Source organism: Lithobates pipiens, unplaced genomic scaffold (assembly GCF_037356315.1).
Source record: "Lithobates pipiens isolate NorthernLeopardFrog02 unplaced genomic scaffold, aLitPip1_a1.2 Scaffold_8, whole genome shotgun sequence".
NCBI lineage: Eukaryota > Metazoa > Chordata > Amphibia > Anura > Ranidae > Lithobates > Lithobates pipiens.
In genome coordinates, this window is record NW_027507903.1 from 675,329,745 (window position 1) to 675,350,967 (window position 21,223).

Here is a 21,223-nt window from a genome sequence, read left to right on the forward strand (position 1 = left end):
AGAAGGCGCGGTGGCCCGGCAGAAGAACCGAAGAGGGGGACAAGACCCCCGAAGTCGGAAGAAGAGGCCGCGGCGACAAAGAAGAATGCCGGGCTCCTCCGCTATTAAAAGAGCTACAAGAAGATAGCGGAGGAGTCCGGCGAGAAGACCCCCGAAGATGGAAGACCCCCGGAGCTGTGCAATAAATTATTTTATCTTGTGTGTTGTGTTTTTTTTTGTACTTTATTTTACAGGTGAATGGGTAGGGGTACATTGTACCCCATACTCATTCACATAGGGTGGAGGGCCGGTATCCGGGGGCCCCCTTATTAAAGAGGCCCTTTTCCTCATCAACATGGGGACAAGGTGCTTTGGGGTGGGGGGGGCGCGCGGCCCCCCTTCCCCAAGGCACCCCCCATGTTGAGGGCACGCAGCCTGGTACGGCTCAGGAGGGGCGCTCGCTTGCCCCTCCTTTCCTGGCCGGCCGGGTAGCATGCTCAGACAAGGGTCTGTTGTGGACTTGGGGGGACCCCACGCCGATTTTTTTCGACGTTGGGGTTACCCTTTAAGTCCATACCAGGCGGCAGGGCCAGCGACATATCCTTCGTGGGCCCCGCCTACCTGGAGACGCGCTTGAATTGAGCGGACTTTCCTCCGCGTGTGTGGGCGAGTCTGTTCATTTCAAAAGTAGGGCGGATAGTACGGCGGACTTAGTACGCCGTATTAGTCCGCTGAAAAAGTGCCGTGTGTGGGCAAGTAGCCCGTTCGGAAAGTCCGACAGACAGTCTGGTGGGAAGTCCGCCAGACTAAGTACGTCGGACAGACGGCTACGTGTGTACGCGACTTTATCTGCACTAAGGCTGGATTCACACCTATGCAGTTTTAGTGCTTTTTACATTTTGCAGATTTGCACTACAGAATGTGTTCCATAGGAAGCCATGTTAAATGGACTGTAGTGCAAATCTGCAAAATGCAAAAAGCACTAAAAATGCATATATGTGAATCGGGCCTCAATTAGTCTCAGAACCTGTGTAATTCATATATGTTCGGGTTTAAAGGGATGAGGTGGCAACCCTAAGGCAGGGGCCCTTTCTGCTTGTTCCTGTTGTGGGGCCATTTAGGTTCAGAATGCTGTGACTTATTATGTGACTTTAAACACAAAGCCGCATGACAAGTCAAAACACATTCATTTCAATGGGCGCTGTCCTAATAAATGTGACTAAAGTCACAGCAACAAAGAAAAAGGCAATACCTTTCTAGGGCGTTGGTGTGATTTGAGTGGCATAGACTGCAATGTCAAATCACAAAATTGCAAACAAGTCACAAGGAAATTGCAAGCAAGTTGCACAACTTTGGGATCACAACAGTCTGAACTGAGCCTATGTTCTGCAGTGGGCCCCCTTCCTGCCATCTTGGGCCCCCTACAGTGGCAGAACTCCAGGTCCCAGTCTTAAGTGCAACCTTTGCGACCCTGGTAGTTCCACCACTGATCTGGACTACAATAAAAACAAAATGTTCATCCAGAAGAGATTTCATATGAAACGTGGATGTCCTACTAACCTGATAATCTGTTGCCATGTGTCGTCTTCTTCAGTTTGGCTGGAAATAAGATTAGGGAAGTGATTAGTCCTGACAAACCTCTGAAATGTATAAAATAATAACTAAGAGAATTATTAGTGTAGCAGATCTTCCCAGACACCATCATCCCACCAACCCTCTGTAGATTGGAGTCTCTCCTCCTCCAGGTGATGGGGAGAGTCTTTGTCTGCCTGGTAACATCTCAGCACATTGTAGTGACATGTGACCATGGTGGGGGGACCAGAAAAGCCCCCAATTCTCTATGCAGGGATTACAGACACACCTAGAATATGGAGCCTTGACTCCTCTTTCTGATGGAGGTTCAGGTGGATGCATGGGGCACAAGGCTCAGAACCCCGAGCAACAATCATGAGGGTCTCCTAGGAATACAGCTATAAATGTGGAGGTTCTGTATAATAGACAAGTGGCTGTGATTGTATTGCTCTGCTCGGCATGCTGAGTGATGTCATAGTGTTATGGTGACTGACTGCCGGCATCCTGGTGAAGTGTTACTCTGCTTCCATTTTACAATGTTCCTGAACTCTGTAACCTTTTCCTTCATCCACAATTTTATACCCAAATTTATTTTATTCTGTAAACTCCCTAAGTAAAGAATGTTTAACCCCTTAGTGACTGAGGGGAAAACAAATGTTAATGCCTGAACACAATTTTACAACTTTGAACTATGTTAGTAAATCTGTACATATCATCCCAACTACATTGTGTATCCAGGAGGATTATACCGTATTCATTTCAGGACAAATTGAGCTTCTTTTGGTAACACTGGCACAAACACTGTTAGTTGTGGTTTGTACCCGTAGTACAGCCTAAAAAACATTGCAGACATTTTGCTTTTTTTATCCTACCTAAAAAATCTGACACTGATACTAATTTAGAAAATGTTTAAACACTTCCTGACCGGTTCACACTGATATATGTCGGCACTTTGAAAAGGGATATTGTTCCTGTGGCAGCAGCTACCATAACCCCGGTATCCTCTTCTTCAGTGAGAGGTCTGGTTTCCGATAAAAGTGGTCTCTGTGGTGGATTCACTGCAAGATCACTTTTATCAATGGTGGGAGAGGTGCCCTCCGATCATGTCCACTCCCATGTGTGGCATGGAGCTGAGTGAGGGGAAGATGGCCCCTACCCGTCACCATACTATTGCAGGGAGGAAGCGATGTCAAAACGTCACTTCTGCTCACAGCTCTTAAAGAGATTTTTTTTAAATGTTATTTTTATTGCATTTTAGTGTAAATATGAGATCTGAGGTCTTTTTGACCCCAGATCTCATATTTAAGGGTCCTTTCACACAGGACGGATCCGTGATGATCCTCCCCTTGAACATCCGCTTGCTCAGCGGGGATCGCTCTGTTGATCCTCACTGAGCCTGCATATGACAGGGCGGTCCCTGCATACTGTGCAGGGACCACCCTGTCAGATCTCCACTCTCCCCTATAGGGGGATTGGATGAACACAGATCGTCTGTCCATGTTCATCCGATCCGCTCTGCAGATGGATAGAAAAATAGGATTTTCCTCTGTCTGCAGAATCGGACCATAGTGGGGATGGATGATATCGGGTGTCAGTGGATGTTCATCTGCAGACACCTGCTATCCCATAGGGATGCATGTATATCCGTATTTCATCTGAAAACGGATGGATGAAATACGGACTTGCTGTCCGCACGTGTGAAACGGGCCTGAGAGGTCCTGTCATGCTTTTTTTCTATTGCAAGTGATGTTTATATATCTTGTAATAGGAATTAAAGTGACATATTTTTTTAAAGAACAGTGTAAAAATAAAAAATAAAAAGTAAAATAAATAAGAAAAGAAAATGTAAACCTGCCCTGTCCCGCTGATCTCGCGCACAGAAGCGAACGCATAAGCGATCAGCACCCACATATGAAAACGGTGTTCAAACCACACATATGAGGTATCACCACGATCAGGAGAGCGGGAGCAACTTCCGGTTCCGGCGCCACATGAACAGGCTGTGAGTGGACGTAGCTCCCGCCGAACCCCTCTACGCGGCCCTCAGCGCGGCCAAGATGGCGACCACGCTTCCAGCGGACCAGGTCGGGCCCTTACTTCCAGCAGAGCTGCAGGGAAATCACCAACCGGTGGGCATAGCCCAAGAAGTTGTGGCCCTTCTAGGCCCTACTTTAACCGCCACAGTGGATGCAGCTGTACACAAAGGGCTGGAGCAACTCCATATAGAGCTACAAATACAAGCGCAGCGCATCACCCAGACGGAAGATCGGATCTCTTATCTGGAAGATGATACTACGGCGCAATCGGCGACGCTCGCCTGCCTTGCAGCGGAGACGAGAGACCTGTGGGAAAAGATCGATGACCTCGAGAACCGCTCTAGAAGGAACAATCTACGAATCATTGGTCTTCCGGAAACGGTCACCGCAAATCACCTCGCGGACATTTGTGCTAAAATCATACCGGAACAATTGGGTCTTCGCATACTCTGTACGATCGAACGTGTTCATCGCATCGGACAATACGAAGATACCCGCACTAAGCCTAGACATGTCATTGTGAGGTATCTCAATTATGCTGACAAGGCAGCGATTTTGCAAGCATTTCGGCGCAATCGTACCTTAACCGTTGATGGAGCTAAACTTCTGCTCTTTGCCGACTATTCAGTTGAGGTCATGAAACGCAGGAAGGCGTTCGCTCCGGTCTGTACTACGCTGCACCAACAACAAGTAAAGTTCTCCTTAGCCTACCCTGCTATTCTACGAATGGAAGCGCCTTCGGGAGAACGCCTATCTTTCACGTCACCGGACGAAGCAGCGAGATACTTGGCCCAATCCACCACGGAAATGGACCATACGGATGCTGCGGTCGGCTCTCCGTCCCGACCTGAACCTGGCGATCGCAGACCGCGCTCCAGCCCCAGCAAGCCGCCGTATAAGCGCACCCGACTCACTCAGCTTTCGCATCGTGACGGAAATCGTGGCCGCTGAAATCAGACGTTCTGGATGAGAAGACGACCGCGCTACTGTTCATCACACTGTTCATCACACTGACGATGGAATCGGCCTAAAGAGAACACGTTTGTTTGTTTTTTCTCTCTCTCATGTGCCCACACTTCTACAATCTACGTTATGCTATCAGTTCTTTAATGTCATAGTTCTGGAATCTTGCTGGCTACGGCGGATACGCAGTAGTCGCTCAACCTAAGTTCTGTTTCTAATCCTCTACTTTCCGTATCACTGCGGTGGTTATTTGCTTTTGACTACTGACCTCTATACGAGAAGGTTATGTACTCTTTAACCATCCACTCTGATCCCATATGGCACTACTATATACTATGTATATACAACGGTTGTCTGTTCGGAAGCGAGCTCTTTTAGCACCCTCGGCCTGGGCCATTCCCACTGCAACATTTATGCTGTCCCCCACGTGAGGAGCTATACCCGGCTCTTGATCCCTCCTGGACAATACTTAAGTGTGAGGGGGAGGCGGGAGGGTCAGTATCCACGTACGGTCGGATGTGGAAAAAAGAGAAGTACATGATAGATGGTTTAGATACTTTATGGCTATTACTTTGTGCTGTTCTCACTACAGGTTATGTTCTACGTTACATGTGGTTTTTTACTTTATGTTTTTATGAATGTTATATGCCTTTCAGCCTAGCAACGACACGATCTTTGAGGGCTCCCCTATCTGGCGGTTCGAGCTTATGGGGGAGATTTCCTCACTACCTCTTAGAGCTGACATCTGAATTATTACTACTATGGCTTCGTCAGTTGGAGGGAGTCACCTAAAGATCGTGTCGTGGAATGTTAAGGGGCTTCGCTCCCCATGTAAACGCTTGATGATCCTTAGACATTTGAAAAGATTACGAGCGGATGTGGCTCTATTGCAAGAGACACACCTCTCAAGCGAAGATATGCAACGCCTCCGTAGATTGTGGGTGGGAGAGGTTTTTGGGTCTCCATCTGATGGCCGAAAGGCCGGGGTAGTGATACTGCTACACAAAAAGCTAACCTATACAGTTAAGAACTTACAAGTGGATCAGTTAGGTCGCATGGTCACCATATCACTTAAATTAGCCCATTCGGATATAGCTATTACTAATGTCTATGCCCCCAACTCACCTGACTCTGCTTTTTTTCGAGATTTGACTACCTGGACGACGATGGTGCCAGAAGCTTTACACGTTTTGGGAGGGGATTTTAACGCGGTGATGTCCCCCACCCTTGACCGTTCGAACAGATCCGCCAGTATCGGGTCGACTCGGGACAGACCTCTCACCACATCAACGCTCTTAGCCAGAACGGTAGACCAATTACAACTACTAGACCCGTGGAGGATAGCTCATCCGACGGGTAGTGACTTTACGTTTTATTCACCTCCCCACGACTCGTTTTCTCGCATAGATTACTTTTTTGTCACCCAAGCGCTTTTTCCATTGACCCGAGATCGTGAAATCTACGACCCGAGGATTTCGGACCACAGCCCAATAGCCCTTAATTTGCTAGACACTCGCGCGGGAGCCCTGCCGCCTCTGTGGCGATTCCCCTCGTACTTAGCGGACAACGAAGATTTTCGTTCGGTCCTGGAGCTAGCATGGTCGGAATATGTCGCTGATAATAGGGAATACATTTCCAAGCCCAATTTGTTCTGGGAGGCAGGCAAAGCCTTCTTAAGGGGTAAAATCATTTCATATGTCACTCAATTTAAACGTAACGCCAAGCGCCAATATATGGCGGCGAGCGAAAAATTGCGGTGTGCTCACGAACGTTTGGTTTCTAATCGCTCGCAGGCTAATATTCAATTGTGGACGAAGGCCAAGGGGGAGTTTGATCTCTGGGCACAGCAGCAGGAATCGGCCAAAACGTCGTACTCCACTCTATATTTTCACAAATTTGGTAACAAGGCAGGTAAGCTACTTGCCAGGATGTGCGCAGGCACTAGAAAACCTACGCGTATTATGTCTATGAAAGATGATGAGGGGGTGCTACACACGTCCTCAGATGAAATTAACAATATCCTTACGGACTATTACACTCGATTGTACTCGACGGACTCGGTGGATCCGGAGGGAGCAGCGACCCTCCTACGTCAATTACAATTACCTGAACTAACCACTGAAGCTCTGGATGCTCTCAATGCTCCCGTTACGATTGAGGACATTCAGATCACAATTAAATCTTTGGCATCGTCTAAAGCGCCGGGTCCAGACGGCCTCACTGCCGAATTCTATAAAATGACCAAGGACTTTATCCCGGCCACGCTGCAAGCCGTCTTTAAATCAATGTGGAAGGGTGGTCCATACCTACCTACGGGAACTCAGGCATATATACGACTTATCGGCAAAAAAGATAGAGATCCTACTCTACCAGGGTCATACCGACCGATATCGTTGATTAACGTAGACGTGAAAATTTTGTCTAAAATTGTCGCCACTCGTCTTGCGTCTCTACTCCCTTCCCTTCTACACCCAGCTCAATCGGGCTTTGTTAAAGGTCGCTCGGCAACATTAAACATCCGTAAGGTCCTGACGGTTCTAGAGTACGCCAAAACCCACCCAGACAAAGATGTGGCTATTATGTCGCTAGACGCCGAAAAGGCCTTCGACAACATTAGTCTATCTTGGCTCTTTCAAGTATTGGAAAAGCTGGCGTTCTCCGGTCCGATCCTGCAATTTTTACGTCGTATGTACGAATCCCCGACGGCGCGCTTGGTGACCCCTGACTTTATATCGGCCTCCATCCCCTTGTCGAAGGGGACCAGACAGGGTTGTCCCCTGTCTCCTTTATTGTTCAACTTAGCCGTTGAGCCGTTGTCGAGATTGATTAATTCACCTAACGGGATTAGTGGAATCCAGTTAGGGGACCACACGCTTCGTTTTTGCGGACGATATCTTGTTGTTCTCTACGGATCCGTCGGGAGACTTTAGACGCCTTGCAGACTTATTCCACAAGTTCCGGTCATACTCGGGACTGCGTATTAATTTTGACAAAAGCGAAATCCTATCCCTTCGACCTAACCTGGCCACTGCCTGGACCTCTAGCTCCCCCTTGGCCGTAGCAAAACACTATATCACATACCTCGGGATACGCATTGGCAGGACACCCTCAACTATTTATTCCCTTAATTTCCCCCCGGTGATATCAAAGATTGTACACGAACTAGAGGCTTGGACGGCTCTTCCTCTCTCGCTCTTCGGGAGGTGTCATCTTTTTAAAATGGTTTCATTTGCCCGCTTACTGTACCCAATGCAAACCGTCCCTCTCTTAGTTAAACATTCGGATATTAGATTAATTCATTCAGCTTTAACGAAATTTTTATGGGCCGGGAAGAAACCGAGGATTGCTTTGAATAAACTATGCCTCCCGAAGATGGAGGGAGGAGCGAGCCTACCCAATATCCGATTTTACAATCCAGCATGTCTGCTTCGCCAGGGCCTAGATTGGCTATCGGGAAATTCTAGGTACTCTAATAATTCATTAGAAGCGGCGGTGGTCTCGCCGTTTGCCCTATCGGCTATCCTTCATTCAAACCCAAACAAATTACCCACTCATTTCCGATCTAATCTATTGATTAGAGACACAGTGATAGCGTGGCGGGAGTCGCGCAAATTGATAGGGCTACCGTCCGATATTTCCCGATATTTGCCAATCCAATCGAATCCCATGTTCCCTCCTTCCACAATGCATAGTGTATTTACATACTGGGCAACTAAAGGTCTCACGAAGGTATATGATGTTTATTCGACAGACTCAGGTAAACCCAAGCCATTCCCGCTGCTAGCGAGAGAATTTTCCCTGCCGTTAACTCATTTCTTCCACTACCGCCAGCTCCTGAGTTATTTGAGTGACAGGCATAGACATGTAACAAATCAGTTCCAGAAATCCTTCATAGACACGATCATACACAATGGTGACTATTCTATCTCTACTATTTATACCGCCCTTATTGAATACCACTCTGCCAAATACCGCTTACAACCTTTCCGAAAGTGGGCAGACATTTTTGAGGATGTGGATCTTCCGGGGAAACTACTGGAGGGTTATGTTAAAATTAGAAAGGTTACAGTTTCTGAAACATGGAGAGAAACCCAATTCAAGATTCTTCATAGGGCGTATTACCCCTTTCGTATTAACAGAACTGATCCTAGCCAGGAATGTTGTCCGTGGTGCTCAAAGCTGCGTCCTACGCTTCTCCATCGATTATGGGAATGCCCACACGTTGAGATCTTCTGGAACTCGGTGCTACGATTTATTCATGCTGTGACAAACCAGGACCTGCCCAGGGACCGACTTCTATGTCTCTTCGGATATACCACATTGGCCGAACCCCACCTCTCAGATAGCTATACAGCTGTACCCCAATGGGCGCATTTATGTCTACTGGTTGCACGGAGAACTATCCTGACACAATGGATCAAACCCTCACCACCCTCAATACAGGCCGTGAAAAAAGCTCTGGAAGCTCTGTTTTACCTAGAACGATTAGATACCATTCTGCTAAATTTCAAATCAACCTCACGTTTCTTTTCAAGATGGCGCACATTTATGGAACATGTCTTTGCAAAAGAGGATATACACAGGATTATGCAGCCATTCAGATACACAGAATGGTATCTAAAGAGGGATATTACTAATTCTCTGGGACCGCTAAAAATACCCAGGGAAACACTTGGGGAGGAGCCCCCCAGTCTGGATCTACAGCGTACTGACTCTTAGCTTAAGTTTTATGCTGACTCTGTATTGCTCTACCATATATTTTTCTCTTTGCTAGGTGGTGTTATCAATCCCATAGACTCTGAGATACACATATAGGCTTTTTAGGCATATGGCTGTTGAGTACGAACCATGTATCGTTATTCAGTGTTTCTTGTATATTTACTGTTTCTGTTTCTTGACTGCTTGTCATTTACAGTAAAAAGCAATAAAAAATTTTATTAAAAAAAAAAAAGGAGAGCGGGAGCAATAATTCTAGTCCTAGACCTTCTCTTTAACTCAAAACATGCAACCTGTACACTTTAACCATTGCCTATGGACATTTTTAAGGGTAAAAGTTTGTTGTCTTTCCGCGAGCGGGCGCACCTTTCAAACGTGACATGTTGGGTATCAATTTACTTGGCATAACATTAACTTTCACAATATAAAAACATGGGCTAACTTTACTGTTGTCATATTTTTTTATTTAAAAAAGTGTCTTTTTTCCAAAAAAAAGTGGGCTTGTAAGAGCGCTGCGCAAACACGATGTGACAGAAAATATTGTAATGACCGCCATTTTATTCTCTAGGGTGTTAGAAAAAAATATATAATGTTTGGGGGTTCTAAGTAATTTTCTAGCAAAAAAAACTATTTTTAACTTGTAAACACCAAATCTCAGAAAGAGGCTCAGTCCTTAAGTGGTTAAAAAGAAACCTACCCAAAATACACTAACCCTGACCCCTAACATGACCTTTGACCCTAAAACTAAATCTGGCACTGACCCAGATCAAACCTTGATATAGCTATTTATTTCTTTATTAGAAAGAACACAATGTATAATATAATATATCCTGTACATATACAATGTATTATATAATGGATCCCATATGTATGCAATGTATTATATAATGGATCCTGTATGTACACGATGCATTATATAATGGAATCTGTATGTATACAATGTATTATATAATATATCCTGTATGTATACAATGTATTATATAATGGATCCTGTATGTATACAATGTATTATATAATGGATCCTGTATGTGTACAATGTATTATATAATGGATTCTGTATGTATTTAGAAAAGAAAGAAAACACAGGGGTGAGCTGCATAGTGACTCATTACTATAACTGAAAATCAGAGGTTATCACAGTTATCATGTGACAGGGAACCGGGAGTCCCAGATTCTGATCATTAGTACGATCCCCGCGTCTCTTGATGAGATCCTTGTCTCTGTGCAGTGCTCTCCCAGCACAAAGAGAGGTACACAGATACTGTATGTGGCCCCCAGAATAAAGACCCCTTTTCGTGAGGCCCCATAAGTGCATACTGTCAGTGGGAAGGGGTGTGTCCAGTTGGAAGCTCCCGATTGGTCACTGGCTTTCCCTGGATGACATTCCTAGTTCTTCCTCACACAGATATTGATCAGGAATTGATAGGAAATGGTCATTATAAATGGGAACTCACCATTTTGTGCTCTCCTTTCCTGGAGGTCTTTTGCGGGTCCCCTCAGATCGATCAGTGTAAAGACATCAATGGTGACATCCAGAGCCCCTTCTTCTCCATATTTGTTTATCAGGAGGTCCTTGGTGGTGATCCAGTCTGCATTTTCTAGTTTTCCTCGGGGGATGGGACATTTATCTCCATAGGAGAAATCAGACAATTTGTTCCTAAATTTCTTGAAGTCACTTCCTTTCAGATCCTCCAGAGAATATATGATAAGATCCCCGGGGGTTTGTGGGACCTTTCCCAGGACACCAGGAGCTGACCCTGCAGAGAGAACAATCAGAAATCATAAACATTCATCCTGATTGGAGGATTTCTGACACATGACAGCAGATAAGTCTGTACTGACAGCCAGCAATGCTATAAAGATCATATAGAAGGGAAAGGAAATGATCCCCCAATATGTCTATACAGTGGCATATCCAGGGTATGGCACATATGGCAAGTGCCATGGGTGCCATATGAAGGGGCGCTCCTGAGCAGGGATGCCAGCATTATAGTTTTTTACTGAATTTAAAAAAGTAGAGTTTTCTAAACTTCTCCCCATTCCTACTTGCTTATTGAGGGGTGCAATTACATTTTCCTGAGCCCCATCAGGTCAACATAGGGGCCCAGGAGTTGAGCATAAAGGAACTTTTTCTTAATTTCCGGGTGCATGTTATATTCTTAATATCTAAAATTTAATTTGGCTTTATTATACTTTATTTAGAATATGAATTCTCCATAACTGTGTGAAAGAGAACTCTGAATCAATTAATCTTCAGATGATGATATGCTGAAACCGAAAAAGTAAACATTTAAAACCTGTCAGGATTTTGATGAATATCGTAAATCTTATATATGCTTTTAAAGACATTTTCCTATGTAACTGATATTTTGTTTAAAGTCTCAGGCCGCATACACACGAGAGGATTGTCCGCCCAACTTAGTCCGCTGAACCGTGTTTCAGCGGACAATCCGCTTGTGTGTGGGCTTCAGCGGACTTTTTCAGCGGACAGTCTGGCGAACCAAGTCTTACGGAATTTCCATAATTTTGTCCGTCCAAACTTGGTTTCAGCGGACAGTCCGCTCGTGAGTAGGCAAGTTCGACATACTAAGTTTGGCGCATGCTCAGAAAGGATTTCCACGGCGGAAGGTTACATTGCAGTGTATTGGACGTCGAATTTCTAGTCCCGTCGTACGTGCTGTATACGTCATCGCGCAAGTTTTCAGCGGACTGTCTGTTCATCGTATGTGGTCAAGTCCGTTCATTCAAAAGTTGTACGGACTGTCTGTCAGACTGTCTGACGAACTTAGTTGGGCGGACAATCCGCCCGTGTGTACGCGGCCTCAGGCTCTCCTTTCCCCACTTCCTGTCATTAGGAGAAAGTCTGTATGTCTGAATGATACCAGATGTTGAATAGCTCAGATAACCACTCTTTAGCCCTCACCCTTGTGAGAAACATAAGGGGAGGAGATGTTAATAGGACAAGGGGTGTGTGTATTCTTTTGGCGCAAATTTTGAAGCTTTGAGTTCATATAAGCAAAATCTTGCTGGAAGAGGAGTCCCTTCTTCACCTACCCAGCTTTGAATACAACATACATCTCAGCACACAGACTTTCTTCAGCTACTCTTCAGCATACAATGGGTTATTCGGCCATTTGTAAAAGCTAAGACACTAGACCACATGGTCTAACTTGTAAGAACTCGTTTTATACCCTTTGAAACGAATGAACAATACTAGAATTTTATCATTATACTATTTTTGTAAGTATTATTTTTCTATTTTAGTGTGTACAATAAAACACACTTTTTGATTTACACTGACTCAGAACTAATTAAGGAAATTCGTCTCACAATCGTAAGTTTGTCTTACCAAATATATATAAGACATAGATATAAAGACATTTTTTACATTTGCTCAGCCAGACAGTCAATCACATGTTGGAAGTTTTTTTTTTCAACTTCCTGCCTTTGATCAAAGGGGAAAGAAGTGATGAACAGAAATTAACTTTGCAAAGATTGAAAAGAACCTAGAGAAAATGATGATATTGATGATTGTGAAAGACCCGGAGAATTTCAGATATACAGAAGTCTTGACAGACGGTTGAATTTGAGTCCAGCGGGAAAACTGAAAAGTTTTATATTTGGTGAGTAGAAAATTAATATGGAATTTTTAGATGTTTTAGCTGATGAAAGTACATTGGAATTTAAAGGTTTATCGAAAAACAGGTCTCTGATGCTGTTTTATGGAAATCAATGTATAATCAATACTTTCAGGCAAAGACTGACATTGAGAAGCATAGATTCTCATTAGTTAAAACAAACTAAAAATTACGTAATGTAATGAAGCTAGTTACGTTTTTTAATACTATGGTGTTTGATATGCCAGGAGAGCAAATGCAAAGTGTAACAGAAATTGCACAAATGCAGGAGAAGTTATATATTGAACAATTATTGACTGAAAAAGTTGAATTGGAACATAAAATGAATGCATTATTGCAATTGTTTGAAGAAAAAGAAAGTCAAATAGTTTTTTTGACTTAGGAAAAGATTGAACATGAGACTATTATAAGTTTACTTAGAAAGCAGTCTTCTGCACATGCTCAGTGCTCAAAAATGGATGCTCTTAAACATGTGACAAAGTCAGATGTGAGTGTTAAGGATGGTAACTCAGGAATTGAAAAATGGAGTCTTCTGATGAGTCAATTGTTAGTATTTCATCAGACAATGAAAGTGGGAAGTCAATTGACTTCAATAATACTAATATTAAACAGAAATGTAAATTTCCATCACCATATGCTCAGAGGAAAGTTTATGTAAAAAGAGCAACTCTTAAATGTTTTGTTTTGTTTTGCAAACAAGAGGGTCACATAGCCAGGTTTTGTTTGATGGCTAATAATAATAATGATATACAAAAGAGGTTGTATTATCCGAAAACCATGGCAAGTATATACAAGTATATTCTGTGCACTGGTGTAGTAATTTGAAGTATAGAGGTCATAATAATCAAACTTATTTCCATTTTAAGACCCAAATGCAAAGATTGCAAACTGAAAATAGTCCATTAAGACAGGAAAGGTATCATTATGTAGCATATGACAAGAATCACTGCATTTATATAGCAGTGATTGCTGTATAAATGACAATGGTCCCAAAAATGTGTCAAAAATGTCCGATGTGTTCGCCATAATGTCACAGTCACAATAAAAATCGCTGATCGCCGCCATTACTAGTAAAAAAAAATATTAATAAAAATGCCATAAAACTATCCCCTATTTTGTAAACGCTATAACTTTTACACAAACCAATCAATAATCGCTTATTGCAATTTTTTTTACCAAAAATATGTAGAAGAATACATATCGGCCTAAACTGAGGGAAAAAAATGTTTTTTTATATATTTTTGGGGGATATTTATTATAACAAAAAGTAAAAAATAATGCATTTTTTTTCAAAATTGTCGCTCTATTTTTGTTCATAGCACAATAAATAAAAACCACAGGGGTGATCAAATACCACCAAAAGAAAGCTCTATTTGTGGGAAAAAAAGGACGTACATTTTGTTTGGGAGCCATGTCGCATGACCGCGCAATTGTCAGTTAAAGCAACGCCGCGCCAAATGGCAAAAAGTGGTCTGGTCTTTGACCAGCAAAACGTTCCGGGGCTGAAGTGGTTAATACAGCAGAAGATTTTTATGGATTTGTATGTGTAGGACAGGGACATGATTGCTGTTTGCAATTGTATTTCATTCACAGCAATAATATTGAAATCAAAGTTAAAATAGAATCCAAAACAAACTTTGTTAAAATGGACTGTGGGAACTTTTGAATGTAACATATTGTTGAGGAGTTTCTGGTCTATATATTTAAAAGGTAATGATTCAACAATGTGGTCTGGAGATGTTACTAATACTATGCCAAGATCTGGGAAAATACTTTATCCCTTAGATCAATTTTATTACCTTTTTCAAAGTTTTGTGAAGATATTAGATCCAAAACATTTAAATATAATTGGAGATGAAAAAGGGGACGTTGTAAGAACATGGGATTTTAAAGTAACAATAAAATTTACTCAAATAAGGGTCAAAATTGATATTTCTATAGTTGATAGGATTGTTCCAGAAATTAATATTTTCCCAAATCTTTGAAAATTATGGAAGATAAAGATAATTTGCATTTGATATGTACCGTATTTATCGGCGTATAACACGCATAGGTATATAACACGCACATTCATTTTAAGAGGGAAGTTTCAGGAAAAAAACTTAAATTTTTGCATTGGGGTATAACACGCACATGCTATTTGCACCCGATTTTCATGGTGAAAAAGTGAGTGTTATACGCCAATAAATACAGTAATACAAAAATATCTTTACCTCAAAATTCATTATTAACTTGGATAAGGAATGATGAGTTTTTGGGTAGTTTTCTTTACAGTTCTACTATCATAATTCATAAAGGAATTTTTGGTAGTGTGAATTGGATCAATGATACATTTGTTTATCAACAAATGAGAGTATCTTTGAATGATACTGGTGTATATGAATGTTGCATATCAATAGGAAATTAGCCGGTGAAATGTGCAAAGGCAAGTGTTATTGTTATATCTCCAAGGAAAACTCCATGTGTTAATAAGAAAAGTTTCTCTGCAATTCCTTTTCAGATTAACCATTTCCAATCCAGAACTCTTTTTAGAGAAGAAAAGTTTGTCATTATTTTGCGGAACTTTAATGTTTCAGAATGGAAAATTTCTACAAGGTTTCCACAATGTCAAGGACATTTGGTTAATATGGAATTGGGTATTGAGAGATGGTTTGGAATTAATAATAATAATTATAACAGAAATAAGCGTGGTATTGTTGAAGGTATTTTAGGAGGGATTGGCACAATCGGGAGTATAACAAATAGTATGGATATTAATACTTTAAAGTCTGATCTAGAAACCGCTGGTTTAGTGGGCAGTAATGGTATTAAAATACAAAAACATTTAAATCAGATTTTAGAAAATATGGTTATTAAAACTGCTAATATCATGGGTCCATCTATTTTACATCTTCAAAATATTACTCTTGATTTGATGATAAGTGAACAACATTCTCACATAGCCAGAGCATGCTTAGAGATTTAGACTGAATATTCCACTAATTTTAAAATAATTGCGCAAGCATTTCAGAGTGGAATAACTTCTCTTGGCGTTTTACAGTATTTACCCAGAGAATATGTATATGCTATAAATCATACAGATTTATGGGTAAATAAATGGATAGGATGCAAACAGGACGTATGTTATAGTTTTTCTATGATTCCAATACCTGGAAAAGAACAAATTTTGGTTCCAATCACGGTTTTGGGATTACCTGTCAGCAATACAATTATTATACTATAAATTACAGTATACAGATTTTGTATTTAACAATGAAAATTCTGAATTAGAACAATTAGATCTGTCATCATGTTTACAATTCCAGTCTAAAGTTATCTGTTTACCTAATCAAGATAAAAGTATATTTCATTCTTGTTATCATAATCACACATTATGTTCAGCAAGAATAGAAAAAGTTGAAACAATTTCTGAATTAATTACTCGTGTAGATAAAAAGAAGGTTTGTTTTCAGATTATGTCAGATACAGAAAGGGTTAAAACTTTTTTCTCTTCTTGTACAAATACAGAAAACCTAAATCAAGGTTTGTATTGTATAGAAGGAGACATTGTTGCAATAAGTGTTAATGGGTTGAGAACAAATTTAACAAATATGTTTATGAAAAATATTAGCGCTCTTCTTACACAGTATAATATTTCCCAAATAGATGAATTTCCATGGGAAAAATGGGCTAATATAATTCAAAAGGATAAAGGTTTTTTAATAGCTTTGGCTAAGGAATTGCAGAATGCAGAAGTATTGTTTAAACATGAACAAGGTCATTTGCAAGAAATATCACATCAATGGTCATAATTTTCAGGAAGTAATTGGTGGAAGAAAATTAGTAATAGTGTATCAATTTGGGGAAAAAACTTTGATAACTTCAGCAGCAGGAAATATTTTATCACATCCTATTGTTATTCTTTTTATTATTATTATGTTATTCCTTATATTGCAGTTATGTTTGATGTTTAGAATGAAAAAATGATATTATCAAATTAGAAGTGAAATTAGGAAAGGAGGTGATTTATTGCAAAATAAGCTTAAAAGGAGAATGGGTTTTGGAGTTACGGATTCAGTTACACATGACAGAACATTTGGAGTTATTGAATCAAAGTCTGCATGATTGAGACATGAATGTTTTGAATGGATTTATATCTGAAAATATGATTAGTATTCATATTTCAGAGGGGAATATTATATTCTTAATATCTAAAATTTTATTTGGCTTTATTATACTTTATTTAGAATATGAATTCTCCATAATTGTGTGAAAGAGAACTCTGAATCAATTAATCTCCAGATGATGACATGCTGAAACTGAAAAAGTAAACATTTAAAACCTGTCAGGATTTTGATGAATATTGTAAATCTTATATATGCTTTTAAAGACATTTTCCTATGTAACTGATATTTTGTTTAAAGTCTAAGCCCTTGTATGAGATTCCGTCGGAATGTGTCTGATCGGAGCGTTTTGTTGGATATTCCGACTGTGTGTGGTATGCATCGGACTGTTTCCGTCGGAATATCTGTCGGACTAAATTTTCCAACTTGACGGAAATATTTTCCGACAAACTGCTCTGATCGGACATACTCCGATCATGTGTAGAGAATTCCGATCGGACAAAGTGCTACACATGCTCAGATCAAATTCCTACATCAAAGCTATTGGCTACTAGCCTGAACATAGTCCCATCGTACCGAAATTACATCATCACTTTCTGAAAGATCGGGTTTTCCGACAACTTTGTCCGACCGTGTGTATGCAACAGTTTCGGACAAGATCCGTGGGACAAAATCCGACGGATTTGGTTGTCGAAATGTCCGACTGTGTATACGGGGGCTTAGGCTCTCCTTTCCCCACTTCCTGTCATTAGGAGAAAGTCTGCATGTCTGAATGATACCAGATGTTGAATAGCTCAGATAACCACTCTTTAGCCCTCACCCTTGTGAGAAACATAAGGGGAGGAGATGTTAATAGGACAAGGGGTGTGTGTGTATTCTTTTGGCGCAAATTTAGAAGCTTTGAGTTCCCTATAAGCAAAAGCTTGCTGGAAGAGGAGTCCCTTCTTCACCTACTCAGCTTTGAATACAACATATATCTAAGCACACAGACTTTCTTCAGCTACTCTTCAGCATACAATGGGTTATTCGGCCATTTGTAAAAGCTAAGACAATAGACCACATGGTCTAACTTGTAAGAACTCTTTTTATACCTTTTGAAACGAATGAACAATACTAGAATTTTATCATTGTACTATTTTTGTAAGTATTATTTTTCTATTTTAGTGTGTACAATAAAACACACATTTTGATTTACGCTGACTCAGAACTAATTAAGGAAGTTTGTCTCACAATCGTAAGTTTGTCTTACCAAATATATATATATATAGACATTTTTTTACACATGTACATGTCACGGCCACGCTACTCAGTTAGTCCCGACCAGCGGAATGATTCTCTGCTCTGCTCCCATCCTCAGGTGCTGAGCTGTGTGGCAGCGTGCTTTTTACATGGAACATACGGGGGAGAGCGTGGATGCATGTGCTGAGATCTATACAGCTTAGCATTGGAGAGACTGTCAGTCTGCAGTCGTGTCCTGGCTCAGGGCTGCTCTGCAAATTTGTAGGAGCTGAGAGTGCAGGGAGGCTGGGATCGGAGGAATGAGAATGAGGGGGAGGTAATAAAGCCGGGGTCTCACATTCCAGCACAAATCACATTGACAACACTCACTGCCCAGTTTATATGGAGCTTGGCACCCTGGGATCCCTGTAGACATGTCTGCTTATCACTCCCCACCCATGGCTGAAGCTGCTCTGTGCATCAGTGAGCATCAAAGTCCTTTGTGTACAGAGACAGATCCTCCCACAGATATGACTGACCCAGGCATAGACTGGCTGAATGTTCTGAACTGAGAACAGAGAGGGATAGAGACTCGGGTAGGCAGTGATAGGGTCAGAGTCACAATATTAACAGTATCATTTTTCAGAGAAGCCCCTTCCTCTCAGGATGATGTCAGGTGGGAGACTCTGTTAGTGACAAAGCTTCAGTGGCAGAGAACCTTCCACCTACCTCAATGGAATTGCTTCCTCTCTGAATACTACAGAATCTTCATCACTATCGATGGGAGTGATTCCAGAGGGACCAACTGGCATCCTTGTTGCGATCCTGCCGCTGGCAGTAGATTTTTGATTGGCATAAAGGCACGGGCACGGGAGGGAAAATGGCGATGGGGAGCTCCAATGAGTGCCTGTTGTCACCGAACAGGAATTGTTAGGCCCCTTTCACACTGGGGCTTTGGCACTGTTGGCAGTAAAGCGCCACTATTTTTAGCAGCTTTTTACCACCGTTTTTTTGCGAGGGTTTTTGACCGGAGCATGTCCTAGGTCTGAGACAGGTCACAGAGTTACTGGCAGGAGACATGTCACCAGCCTGTGCTAGGAGCTGTGTGCAGGGGCGGACTGACCATTGGGCCACTCGGGCACTGCCGAGGGCCCCATGGCACTAGGGGGCCCCATCAGGGTTGCCAGCCTCAGTAAAACCAGGGACAGTATGTAAAATTCTGTATTTTTTTCACATCTGTCTCTGAAATGTCCCTTACCGACATCCTTTTGGTCTAAAAATCCTGAGATTATAGCTGCCCCACCTCTCCAGTACCTTCTCAGCCAATAGAAACATGTCTGTGTATACTGTGTGATTGTATACTGTGTGTGTGTTTGTGTCTAGTGTGTGGCCCCATAATCTCTGATTGCCTGGGGGCCCCATAATCTCCTATTGCCCGGGGGCCCCATGAGTTGTCAGTCCACCCCTGGCTGTGTGTCATTAACATCACTTGTCTTCTGTCATCAGATTATCTGTGCAGATCTGTGGAGAATGTGTTCAGCATTGATTTCACTCGCTTCAAGATTCAGGACCTGGAGACTGGCACTTTGCTCTTTGAGATCTCCAAACTCTGCTCAGGTACCTGTCATGGAGGGCACTTTTCCTGGGGCAGAACTAGAGTTGTTGGATGGAGTAAGGGAGGGTTGTTGTTCCCAATTTGACATCCATTTGGCATTTCATATCCATTTGGGTGTGGGTGCATGTTCTTGAATGCACACCACTCTCTGATCGGGGTTCCTGCATTCATGTTCCTGCACCCAAACGGATATCAAGGTGAGAGCAGGGGCTGTGTTCATGCAGCTGCTGCATCCCAATTGATGTGAATTGGCCTGCCTACCCGTGGATGTTTATCTGTGTACATCTCATGCACTGAAACACGGCCCTGTACACTTAAAATGTTCTGATAGGGGCGCAGTTTCAGTGCTTGCCATAGGCGCTATTTTCACTAGATACACCTCGGTGTCTATATGTACATTATCTTATAAAGGGATTGGATTCCCTGTGATAATCTCATATGATTGCCTCAATAGTGGTAAATTACCTCTCAGATGGATTAATATTGAGTAAAAACACCTAGGGGGGGCTATTTAAAAAAAAAAAAAATCACCTTTCTGAATCATCCTTATAATATGTCTAATATTTTAATTTCCTATAAACATCAGCACCATCTAGTGCATAGTTGCCAACATTGTAAAAAAAAAATTTCGGGACATTTTTTGGCAGTAGGCGGAGTTGTATTATAATTAGGGGGCGGGGCATGCGGCACTGCAGCAAAATATGGGCGTGGTTTACATAAAATAGTGGGCATGGCTCAAAGGGGTGTGGTTAGAGTCTGAGATGAATGCGGGATGGAGAGGGAAAGGGGGGACGGATGGAGGGACAGCAGCCCCGGATCCTACACCGCAATATCAATATGTGTTTTCCAGAGTTTGACAATAAGCAGATAAAGATACTCCAAATACCTGGTGTTAGCGCTTCAATCATCCCGGCACCATGATTAATATGGTGTCTGATTGAAGCACATTATTTCTATTATTACATTGTGATATAAAATGAAATCATTCAACTCACCATAATGCTGAATCAGTGGGAGCCATGAGCGCGTCACTAGCCACGTTGCCTGCCACCAGATGCCATCAGTTGCCCCAAGCAGAGTCCCTCCTTACACCAGGTGCCCCATCAGAGCAGCCTTCCTCACATCTGTGTCTCCATCAGCAGAGCCCCTCCTTACATCTGGTGTCCCCATCAGTCCTCCTAACATCTGGTGTCCCCATCAGTCCTCCTTACATCTGGTGTCCCCATTAGTCCTCCTTACATCTGGTGTCCCCATCAGTCCTCCTTACATCTGGTGTCCCCATCAGTCCTCCTAACATCTGGTGTCCCCATCAGTCCTCCTTACATCTGGTGCCCCTCTGACATCCAGACTGGCCCCTCTGACATCCAGTCTGGCCCCCTCTGA

At 42.2% G+C, this 21,223-nt stretch overlaps 1 protein-coding gene across 2 annotated transcripts in view; it reads right to left on the minus strand.

Moving 5' to 3' along the window:
• The window catches only part of LOC143961987 (NACHT, LRR and PYD domains-containing protein 12-like), a 164,479-nt gene that overhangs the window by 107,829 nt on the left and 35,427 nt on the right, over positions 1 to 21,223 (minus strand). For both annotated transcript variants that reach the window (XM_077471329.1, XM_077471330.1), the window contains exons 3-4: positions 10,721 to 11,023; positions 1,540 to 1,578 (exon numbers count right to left, since the gene is read on the minus strand). In XM_077471329.1, coding sequence (XP_077327455.1) covers positions 1,540 to 1,578; positions 10,721 to 11,023 — 342 coding nt within the window. The remainder of the gene's footprint in view (positions 1 to 1,539; positions 1,579 to 10,720; positions 11,024 to 21,223) is intronic.